Source organism: Oratosquilla oratoria, chromosome 30 (genome assembly GCF_046742065.1).
Source record: "Oratosquilla oratoria isolate Oo_2021 chromosome 30, ASM4674206v1, whole genome shotgun sequence".
Taxonomy (NCBI): Eukaryota; Metazoa; Arthropoda; class Malacostraca; order Stomatopoda; family Squillidae; genus Oratosquilla; species Oratosquilla oratoria.
The window spans coordinates 26,622,109-26,634,608 of record NC_134806.1 but is presented as its reverse complement, the minus strand read 5'-3'; the positions used below and the strand labels follow the sequence as shown (position 1 = coordinate 26,634,608).

General features: G+C 40.4%; 1 protein-coding gene across 1 annotated transcript in view; it reads left to right on the top strand.

The window, feature by feature from the left end:
• LOC143041053 (glutamate receptor ionotropic, delta-2-like) overlaps window positions 1-12,156 on the top strand; it is a 561,193-nt gene extending 549,037 nt beyond the window's left edge. Inside the window, exon 15 of the mRNA XM_076212682.1 lies at window positions 11,663-12,156. Coding sequence (XP_076068797.1) covers window positions 11,663-11,751 — 89 coding nt within the window. The 3' untranslated portion in view covers window positions 11,752-12,156. The remainder of the gene's footprint in view (window positions 1-11,662) is intronic.
• The last annotated feature ends 344 nt before the right edge of the window (window positions 12,157-12,500 follow it).

Genomic DNA, 12,500 nt, shown 5'->3' with positions numbered 1-12,500 from the left:
TTGGTTTCCCCTATATCTTATCTTGTGGATGAAGGGCCATCCATGTTAACCCCCACCACTTCATTTATATGACAATCCACTTAAGAGTAATTAGTGAAGACAAGGTGAAATCATGTCTGTTCCCTTCCATCACCCTCGCTCCATATACCAAATTTGCTCATTCTATCTCTTCCTCCTTGAAACATTCTCACTCTTTATCTTCTGCTTCCTCTATATCCCTCGCCACCTCCCCCACTTCTTTTTATCCTTTTCATTCAATGTGCTTAATCCGAGCACTTCTCTACCTCCCTCCCATTTCCCCCTTCCCCGTTTTTCCTCTATTTTCAATTTCCCTTCTACCAAGAAATGATCTGACAATGCCCCGCTCTCTTACTTAAAAAGATGAACGTCCAGAACTCTTCCAGTCCTCTCTTTGGGTACCACTACATAATCAATGAATGCCTTATCAGCCACCTTTCTTTCACTACCCTTTTCCAAGTATACTTATGATTGGTTCTCTTCTTGAAGACTGTATTTGCTATTATGAACCCCCTATCTATGCACGCCTCCAACATCATCACCCCGCTGTAATTGCTACCTAGCACCCCAAATCTCCCTATTCCTCCATCTATTGACTCATATCTTACTTTAGCGTTGAGATCCCCAACAACACTACGTTTACATTCTTCCCAAAACTCTCTTTATACTCGTTAAATTGATCCATGAAAACTCCTTTTTCTCTTTACTTTTCTCCCTACCAGGACCGTGTGCACCCACAAAAACCCACCTTTTCCATCCCAGTGTCACGTTCACCCATATTAACCTTGAAGATACCTTCCTCCACTCCACCACGCGCTTTCCTATCTCATCACTCACCAGCAGAGCCACTCCTTCCCTCCCTCGCCCCTCACCACTCCCTTATCATCCTCCCACACTTCCAAACTCGCCCCTCCCCTTCAACTTGGTTTCACTCAACACTAACATATCCACCCTAGTTTCCAAGAACTACAAATCTTCTTATTTAAACTTTCATCTGTGCCACAACCATGCACGTGTAATGACCCAATTACTAAGGATCAGGTTGGAGTTCTCTTAGCCCCTCTTACGGCTTGACTTCTCGTAGAAGGAACATACAGAGGGCAGGATCACCCCATTCCACTAAGTCGCCTGTTATGACACGCATGGGAAACACTGTGGCACAATCCTTTTACCCCCTTCACAGTGGGATTCAGAAGAGATAGTCATATAAATGGTAAAGGATAGGTTCAAGGGAATAACATAAATGAGGGACAGCAGTAGTGCAAAAGGATCATCATTCCTCTATGAGTAGATATTTTTAACTCTCACTTGAGCGAACAATGCGTGGCTTCTATCAGTAGGAGCGCCACAAAATAGTCCTTAAAATACATTTGAAAAGTAAACGGGCTGGAATTGTACCGATTTGAATCTGGAAATATGAAACCACAGACGTTACGTGGCCGTTTCCTGTCCATTTCTGCGTGACAAACCTTACGAGACAATATTTCATTAGACCCCCTAAAACATAACACGCTTTGCCATTTGTGGAAATTGTTGTAAAACTTCTCACTGGTCGTAGATGGTGAAAACTATGTTGCTTAACTTTTCAAAATTATAAAAAAAATCCTTTATTTGCTTGATGATTAGATTTTATGATTTGTAAGTACATGAAATATTTAGTCATCACGTGACAAATACAGAAATAGAATAGGAAATGGTAGGCTTTTGTCAGGCCCATGAAAGCTCCAGCACCTACAAAATTGACACTGCGCTCCAGATTGTAATGGAAGGACTCGCAGCTGAAATGTGTAAGGTAACTCTGAAAAAAATTAGTTAAAAAACAAACATTGCTTAGTTTTTTGGATGAAATGTTTTGAAGTCTGTAACAAGACGACAGTTAATTTACCCAATAAAAATACTTGCCAGAATTCGAATTCAAAGAGTAGCACGTCTTTTTTATAAAAGCCTTTACGTTACGCATTATGTGGCATACGGACATTACAAGCTTAATTCCTATTTATTTTAATATAGTTATGGTGCATTTGTTCTTGTATATATAGAAAAGGGATAAATTATCCAGAAGCTTGAACTTTCAAACTGTTAGTTGTAATTTGTGATTAAAACAAGTGTAAGTTACATTAAAGGAATTATTTGAGACATTTTGAGATTTAAAGAATTTTTTTGAGAATGTGAGCACAATAAGATGGCATTGAAGTGTTAAAAACACTATTCAAAACTTCATTATTTTACTAAGTACTAGCAACACCGATAATCTTCGAAACAACGGAAAAATAACTATAAAAAGGAAGCTTTGATTAACGACAAAATAGAACACAATGATTACTTCAACACTTAAAACGTTAAATGGTTCTTAAAATTCCTTGAGACAATTATTTTATATCTACTGATAATAAAATACTAGTTCCTCCTACTCTCCAACCAAAAATATTTTGAATTGTTTTCTATGCGTTATCTTTATTCTTACCTACTTTCGACCTGTGTATTGCACATTATGAAAAATAGTACATAACGGTAAATGTAAATCCTCACTGAGTAGAATAGTGGTGTAGTTTTGTTACACATTTGTAGTTACTTGCAAATTGACTGTTTCACTCCTGATCCTTTCCTATTTTGGTTCCAAATATCAATCAATCCTTTGCCCCGGGTCTTTTCCGCGGGAGGCCCATGGAGGAAACCGGTCGCGGACATCGATTCAGCCTGAAGTCACTCGGCGAAGAGATTTCGTGTCGTCGTTTGGAAAAGACGAGTGTAATGTAGTACAAGGTTCACTGCTCTCTGCATAGTGACTGCATCTGGGGGAATTGGAGTCTGCTTACGAGCTGACTCTGTGTTGGTACTCTTTTAGCGTAGGATAGTGACTTGAATGTAGGAATGCCAGTAAAATTCTTGCCTCTTTTGAAAATTATGTTTATGTTGGGTTGATTTCTGGGGGGACATTGGTGAAATATAAAATTTGTTCTGCCTGCTAAAAAGTGTTTTGTAATTTTTTTTTTTTTTTTTTTTTAGGTGGGTAACAGAATATGTGGTTGTTGCGGGGTATTGTGTGGATTGGGCATTCTAGTAGTATGTGGTATTGTGGGGGGGAGCTTTACATTGACAGTTGATGGGGATATTGTCATATAAATTGGCCACGTGTGAGGCAGGATTGTTCTGTTCTCAGGAGTACTAGTGTCGTTTCAAAGCAACAGTACATAGACATGACAGAATTGAATAGACACCAAGAGAAATAGTTTAATTTATTAAACAAGCAATTGATACAATTAAAGTGCTTATAAATGGTCACAATGTGAATAACTAATACTTGGTTGACATCCCCTTTGCTTTTTTTAATGCAAGGACCCTTCTAGGCATGCTAGTGATTAGTTCACGAATATCATCTTGAGGGATTTCTTGCCATGTTTCCCGTAGTAATCCTAAGAGTTCGGGCTTTGAAGATGGCTTCCTGTTCTTTTTGTGAAGTTGTCGGTCTAATATGCCCCAGAGGTGTTCAATAGGGTTCGTATCCGTGGACTGACTTAGCCATGGAAGTTTCCTGATCCCATTTTGGCTCAACCAATTTTGTGTTGCTTGAGCAGTGTGGCAAGGAGCTCCATCTTCCATAAATAGGAAAACATTTTTACTCATTCTACTACTGGAGAATATTGGAATGAGTCCTTCCTTTAATATAGAAACATATTGCCTGACTTCATGTTTCCTTGACACTCCTTAAGCTCTGATCGACCATCACTCCAAATCCCCACACCATTATTGAAATGCCCCCATGTTTCACTTTTGGCTGCAGTCTTTTGAGGTCAAACTCTTGACTACAGTCTCCAGACCCACACTCTTCCACTGTCAGAAAATAATGCGAATCATGACTCATCAGAGAAAATGACAGTGCTCCAAAATACGACAAGTTTCTCCACCATCTCAACAGCCCAATCCTTTCTGTGCTTGATATTGGCTGGACAAAGGAGTGGTTTCCTTCTAGCAGCTCTGCCATAGTAACCCAGCTTGTGGAGATACCTGACAGATGTTCTGGTACTGACATCAGCTTGTGCTGCTATGTCAGAGGCCTTAAAACGTGGATCCTCTTCGACATTTCTTTTGACAAGAAGCAAGGTTCTTTCTGAGGACCAGGGACGACCTTAATGAGGTTTTGTGTCCTTGCCCTCTCTGGTGAATTGTACGATCACTCTATTAACAGTAGAAAGGGGTATTGACAGATTTTCAGATATTTTGCGTTGACTAAGTCCACCTTCATGTTGACCTACAATACGACCTCGCTAAAATTCAGATAGGTCTACTGCTCCTTTGATTCGAGGCATGCTTGATTAATCTTGTATGTAATCTGAAACATAAATCTAGGTAAATATAACATTAGGTAAATTTGAATAACATTAAGCATTAAATAAGAGCAGAAATGCATTTTTCTTGGTGTCATGTCTGTGTATGTTGGTGCAAGGACAGCCAGGGACATATGTGGGGTTTCATTGTTTTCAGATTACTTATTGGGTGGTGTTCTCAGCGTACTTGCTACATGTTTAGTATTGTTGATCGAAGAACTGGGTAATAGCATATTATTGGCAGTGAAATGGAGGAATTGAAAGGTATAGATGCCGTTTCTCGAGCTGCCTTCACAGGTTCTTCACTGCCGAAGAAATTGAAATGAGGTGGAACCCATCAGAAGGATACATAATCTAAACGGGTATCTAGGTGATCCATGAATGGATTTCGTGGACCATTGGTTGGCGGATTTAAGGGTGGATTTTTTCTATTAGGGCACTTCGTGGATATTATATTATTACATAGGATGCAGTTGTGGTGGAGTTGTTAATGATATAAAAGGTAATGAGGATAGCGAAGAGTTCAGCAGAGAATACTGAGGCGTGGGGGAGGATGGATTTTACTTTAGTTTGGGACTGATCAGTAACCTACTCCATGGTTTGAACGAACAAGGTCCATCAGTGTATATGTTGATGTTTGTTGAATGGGTAAATAAGTAGGAGAGAGATTCCTGCCAGATAGCCTCAGCTGACATTTGATCTTTAGTTAAGGTAGCTAAGGTGAGGCAGGGGTAGGTATATTAGAAGTAGCCGTGCGTATTGCGAATGCCCTTACCACCACGCACCGTCGCCAAAGGACTTACGGTTGTTAGTCGGAAGTTTGAAATTGACAATTAGTGGGAAAGAAGACTCATGGTAACTGAATATACGGTCAGTCTCAATCACTGCCTCGATTTTGGTAATTCCGTGATGGAAGTAGGTCTCGGGGAGCAGCACTTGGAGGCGGTGGGACACAACTTGGTCCTCCTTTTCCAGATGCCCAGTCCCCGAGTCTCGCCTCGAAACCCTGATGTCCCCTTCTTAGTAGGGAAGGATGAAGAGATTTGGAGGAGCTCTAAACGAGATTCAAGACAGGTCCAGGACCTCGGGGAGTGGACCTACGCTACCCTACGTTATCGTTATCGTTACCGTTACAGTTACAACCAGTGGCTACGGTATCGTTACCGCCAGCGACAGTGTTATCATCATCGTTACTACCAACGTCAGCGACAGCGTTATCGTTATCGTCTACGGCATTATTAGCATTATCGTTATTGCTATCGCCAGCGCTGTCGTTATGGTCACTGGTACGGAATAAAGTAGCTAGTTGGACGCAATTACCACTATAAAAAAGTTGCCCTCCAGACTAAAATTTGACATTGCGAAACAAGAGTTTATGCTCCACCTAGTTGAAATATAATTTCTGAACAACGTCCCACGGAACAACACTTATATAAACCCACAATTATATTCTTATTTTTTATCCATTAGGAGTCAAAAGTTTTCTAATCTGAATAAAACTATCTGTCGTTGGGTAGAACAAAAATATGGAAAATAAAAACACAGGCGGGATGGGTGAAATAAGAGTTCTATGTAATGTTAGCATTTTAAGAAGTGATTTTTAACCAACTACTCAAGAACTTATAACACCTCTATAGGTTTGATTATTGTAATTGTGTAGAAATCAACACAACAGTTCAAGTCAATGATTATTTTAGGAGCTTACGCTAGGAGACACGTAGCTGCATGCGGAAGGCTGCACCCTGCGTGCGTGGACAACCAAGGCAAGCAGCAGTCGCCATTGAGGATCGAGCAGGGACCTTTTTCTTTACGATACAAAACTGAAGACCAACAGAGCACGGAGTAAAAAAAAAAAAAAAAAAAATCTCGGAAACAACACTTTTCTATACAAAATGCCAGAATATAAAGACCGCTCACAATTTGTTCTAACAATCATTTCATATCCAGACTACATTGCAAAATAAACAAATAGATAAAGCCAGAATTGAGGATCGAAGAGGGCCCTTTTTCTTTACGATACAAAACTGAAGACCAACGGAGCACGCAGTAAAAAAAAAAAAAGAAAGAAAAAAATCTCGGAAACAACAATTTTCTATACAAAATGCCAAAAGATAAAGGCCGCTCACAATTTGTTCTAACAATCATTTCAAGTCCAGACTACATTGCAAAACAAACAAAGAGAGCCAGAATTAGATAAAAAAAATAAGGAAGAAAAGATCATGGCCAGCTGTGTACAGAAGCAATGGAAATTAACAAGTAGAGGAAACGTTTATAAACGGTAAGTTGTGTATAGAAATATGCAGAGAAAATATGCATAAATCTTAATAGAATTCAACATCAAAATCATTACCATAAATTGTACAACAAACCTTCCTCAGATTTAGAAACAAAGACAACCTCATAATACAAACACTAGTAGTAGTAGTAGTAATAGCAGTAGCAATACCATAATCTGCAGTACTAGTAGTAGTAGTAATAGCAGTAGCAATACCATAATCTGCAGTACTAGTAGTAGTAGTAATAGCAGTAGCAATACCATAATCTGCAGTATTAGTAGATGAACTAGTAGTAGTAGTACTAGTAGTATTAATAGCAATAGTAATATAAATAGCAGCAGTTGCACTAGTAGTAGAACCGAGGAGAGGCAATCATAATGAATATAACAGGAGTAGCAGCAGCAGTAGCGTAGTAATAGTAGTAGCAGTACCATAAGTTGCAGTATTAGTAGATGAAGCAGTGGTAGTAGAAACATAAATAGCAGCAGTTGCAGCAATAGAAGTAGTGGAATGTGGAGAGGGCATGTGTTGTGATTCCCTCTTTTTTTGTGCGTGTGTGCGTGCTTGTATGCGTGGGTGTATGATACAATTATCAAAGTCCACAAGTAATTAGTCACATTTTCATAGACAGTACCAGTGGGTAGAGAAAACCAGACTTAGCAATTTCTCTGGAGAAAAGAGAGGAACTATGTAAAATTCACTCAAGAAGAGGTACACAAGGTCAAATCAGACATTTGCCCCACACCCACAAGCCTGGGGTTAATATAGGCATACATTTTTTCATGTTTCTTCCTGCCTTCTTAGAGGTGGAGAAAAAGGTATCCGTGTAGACAGTCACAGTTGGTATACAACGCTAGAGCGTTGAGGTTGGGGGATCAATGTAGGCTACATGTTTCCGGATATGCACTTCTTTTCAGAGTGCTCCACAGAATCTCTGAGCAAAAGATGGGTGTAAGTGCGTCTCAGTGTTATGTCCATTACTCTCTATGGAACTGGCGCCAAACCGCAGCAACGACCTGCCACATAGAGGATAAAATAAAGGACTATCCTGCACCATCCTCAAACTGAACAGTATACTAATACAAAAGGAGATCCTCTGTGGTAGAGACTCAGAACGCATTAGTTTCAGAGAAGCCCTAAAATGAGTACTATTCAGTATGATTAGGAGTCACATAAGGAACCATTGCACTTCATTGGACGACTCCCCCCCCCACACACACCAATAGTTCGACTCGAACAATCACACAAAGATACAAGAACCTCTTGCACAAACCCCTACACCCCCTCACCAGTGTCACTAGAACCCACAGCTTAGACTCTCACCCTCAATCTATATGAAGTACAAAAATCTCCTATACAGCCCCCTATTCTCTCCAGTCCACCAAAACTCTCACACATAAACTCATTAATCATCTCGTACGCACAATGCTCCCACCCCAAGAAAAGAGTACAAAAGTGCCCTAAGCAAACACCACCTTCTCGAGCCCAATACAACCCCACTTCCACAAACCCATTCATTCCCTCCCCTTAAACACCCAAAAACCCAGAACTAAACACATCCAGAGGTCAACAGAGCCATCAAGCTCCTCAGCAACAGCTTGTTTGGGATGACAGCAGTGGGCTTACAGAATGCCGTAGCCGTCTTGGCGAGAAAAATGGCTACTGAGGCTTGCCATCACCTCGAGGCATACACAGCATGAAGACATCCCACTGGACAAGAAGCCTAATTGTCGGGCAGTCGGTTTTGGTAAAGTGTTGGTACAAGTAATTGGAAAAGTGACAATGATAGTAGCACAGGAAAAGGTACGAAATCATATAGACAATCTTCAGGTGCGTGTGGGGTGGGGGTGTTACAAACAAGACGAGAAACGGCGATTCACGCTATGAGGAGGATATATGAAGAGCCAGGCTACAAATCAGTTTTACTGGTCGATGCATCCAATGCCTTCAACAACATAAACAGAGAAGGTATCATACACATCAAAACCAGGTGTCCAGTCGTGGACAAGTATGTGGAGAATACATACAAGGAACAAATCGCGGCAAGTCATCACGAACACCGTTGGAAAGAACGGAACGGAAGTAGAGATCACCCATTCATTAGAAGGCATCACTCAGGTAGACCCAGTGGCCATGGCAACGCACACTCTGTGATTTATGGACATTGAAACACGAGATATGATATAGAACCAGCAATGTAAAACAGGTAGTATTATGCAAATTGATCTCATAGGGGCAGGGGTGTGAGGAAGTAGTGGGATATGGTATCGATTCATGGTCTGCATCTGGGATACTTCCCAAACATAAAGAAATCTGTCCTTATAGTGAAGCCAGATAACTTTGAGGAGGCCATAGGACTCTTTAAAGAAGGTAAAGTGGTGATGAGCAAAGTCAGAGGCACCTCAGTGCTATTATTGTTTCCGACATCTTTCAAAGAAAATATAGACAATGATAATAAATGGGTGAGAGAGGTCAGGCAGCTAAGCAAATTCACCAAGACTGAACCACAAGCGCCATTCATATACAAGGTTAAACAGAAATGGAATTGGACTAGACCAAACATCACCTCATTACTGAGTCACCTAGTAAACTCTGAGAAACAATATAGTGCTATAAGATCAATAGAGCGAATTCATCATATAGTAGATGAAATCAGAGAAATCAAAAAGAATATCTCAAAGAGCAAAGCCATTCTACGTTCGGCTTGGAAGAGTGAAACAGCAAACAAGCAAACAGAGAACAGCGCTGTGGCGTGGGTGAGATGTAGACTCATTTTCACTCCTAAAGTCAGCTTCTGTGTTTGAGAGGTATCAGGTCCTCATCCCTTAGATCACCATACATAGGGAACATTGACTTGAAGCAGACTGTAATAGAACGTCGGATGAAAAAAAAAAAAAAAAAAAACATTATATATAAGACCATTTGATCAGTGTAGATTCTTCATAGTTAGATTTTCCAACAACTGAATCTTATTCATCTACACTACTGTGTCATTTCATAGTGAAAATCAAAACAAATAAGTTATTTTCATTGACTGAAAAAAATTAATCCACATCGTATTTATCTATATTATGTTAATACAAACTATGGGAGTTATATCTGTTGTTATGTCTCATTGTTATTCACAGGCTCACGTCAAATGTCTGGATACCAAATATAAATCTTTATTATTAAGATTAAATGAATTCAGATTTTCAACAACTGAACCTCATTTATCCACACTACTGTCACTTGGCGGTAAAAATTAAACAAATAAGTTATTCTCCTCGGCTAAACTTTATCTGCCAATATTTCATTTGTCGACACTATAATAGCTCAAATGATGGACATTATGACTATAGCTATGCATATGAGAATCCTTATTGTTGTTCGCGGGCAAATATCTGGGTAGCATATATGAGCCTGAATGTCTTGTAAGTATGATGCTTTTCACCCTGTGACCAAAAGTCGCGGATCTATCTCAAATACTCGGGAGATGCCTCCCCCACCGTCCCTATCCATAGAAAGTTGTTCAAGCAAATATGGATAGAAAAATCTTCTCCCAACGCCTAGCGAGAAGCCATCACCCTCCCTGTCCTCAAACCAGGAAAATAGAACTTCCCAAACAACTATTACTCATTTGCTCGCACAAATTGCCTTTGCAAAGTCGTAAATAAATGCACCACTCCGAGTCTCCTGGCTACTGGAACACCACCCCTTCTTACAATCCTTCCAGTCTTGCTTTCGTACTTTATTCGATAACAAAACAACTTGTTTTCGTCGTATATCTTGACATAGAAAAAGCATAAGACACAGCCTGGATGTGGTGAATTCAAAGTAAACTCTTCTAGGCTTCCGCAAAACCTTACCCATCTTCATATCCTAGTTCATATTTCACCGGACTTTCCGAGTGCGTGTAGAAACTTTCCCATCCTCCATAGGCACTGAACCAGAGGGACTTCCACAATGAAGCGTCCTCGACGTTCTCATCTTTACTGTAGCAATCGATGACGTAGTCAAATAGATTCCTGCACAATTAACGCTAGTTTTGACATCGACGATCTAAGTCTGCCCTGTGTTGGAATTCCACACCAACCATTTTCTACAAAGAACCGTAACTTCGGTAGTTTGGTAGACTAAAGACCACGGGTTCGGTTTCCCATCTCAAAATTGCTTTTATATACGACGTAACTGCAAAGACACTCCGTCAATACACATAAACAACACTCCTTTTAGTAGTAAGGTGATGAGGAACATATACCAGGAGGCGCGTAGCTGCAGCCGAAGCTATTACTTTTGTCTTGTTATACACTTTAGGGACTGTTGGGGCGAGTAACAATCACTGCTGGGAATCAAAGAAAAATGTGAGATTTGAATCTGGAACTAAGAACATAAGAGACCCGAACGCTTCCGATCGCGCCTCCGGGACAGACTCAAATCCTTGATTTAATCTTCAGGTTTCACCGAACTTGTGATCTCTTAAAGTTACTATCTCACACAAGCTAGGGAACTGGCAGACGATCCCTTTGGAAACTAACCAAAATCTACAAAACAAATTTGACCACAACTGCCAAACCTACTCCTCCGCCTCACCCACAATCCTTCAATTAGACACCCTTACACTCAGCCTACGCCTCACCACAGGTGGTTTCTGAACTGTACCGTGAAAAAATTATAGACAGAAAGCAGATACTTTCCTTTGGTCATCCATCGTATTTTTTCATTAGTAATATGTTATTGAAAAATAAAATCCACACTACACGATTCTTTCGAACTCTCTTTGGTTTGTTATTAACCCTTCAAGGATCCGGTAGGCGCCCGCACTGTGCCCGTACTATTCAGGATGACAGGCTTACTATTCACATAGAGATTAGGTGACAACACCCTTCCAGTCACGATACTCACCCAAGCCACCTGGTTACTCCCGCCTATACGTCCCTGCTTCACCCTGTCCACATTATCTAAAAACCAAATACCATCTAACATAATCTAGCATTCCTCTCCGCGTTTTTCTCTTTTCCTTATTTTTCACCACAAGCTTCTAGCCGCTTCTCTTCATTTCAGAGGACGACTGTGTGGTGCCGGGAAAGCTGCAGCACCTCGGGGACAGAAGACCCTCTTCTTCCGGGAACTTACTTCTACAAACACTCTGATCGAGGTCGATCAGCAAAAGGGGGACGGAAAGCTGAATGGAGTCGTCTGTTGTTAGCCTGAATGGAGGGGGATGAGTTGCTAACCTCAGAGAATATATCAGACTCAATTATTCACTGCGTTATCCAACCCCAGCTGTTACAGCGATGGTAAAGAAAAGTAGGACATATAGTGAGGAGGTTATACAGACACAAAGTGTGGAATTTTGTCCACAGGGGGTGGGAGGGGGTTATATGTAGAATGATCACTTGGGTGTGTATGTACCAACCTTCTATGTCTTGCATTGAGAAAAAAAAGTTATGCGGCTTATCATACGTAGGCATGCGTTTTCTGGCTTCAGTTCAGGGATGTGGAAGTTTGACATTTGATTCAAATAAAAATACTCTATGTAAAGTCAATTAAATTTATCGTGCAACTCTTGTAAAAAAAAAATAATAATAAATAAATTACCACGCATCTTAAGTCGATGTATTTATGATCCTTTTCACCACAAAATTCTAAGACGATGCTGGCTCCTTGTGATGTAGTGACTGAGAAAAATACTTTATGCATTAAATAATCTAGGAGGGGGAGGTCTTTAACGACACCCCTGCGGCTAATTTTCACTAGGAGAAGAATGCTGATACCTACAGTAAACTACCCCTCTTTCTATTCTTTTTCACCTCCTCTATAACCTCTTGAAGCACTGTTTGTCGCCGACAAAAACTAAAACAAGTGTTTACTATTGTTGTCAAAATTCCTTTATGATAGT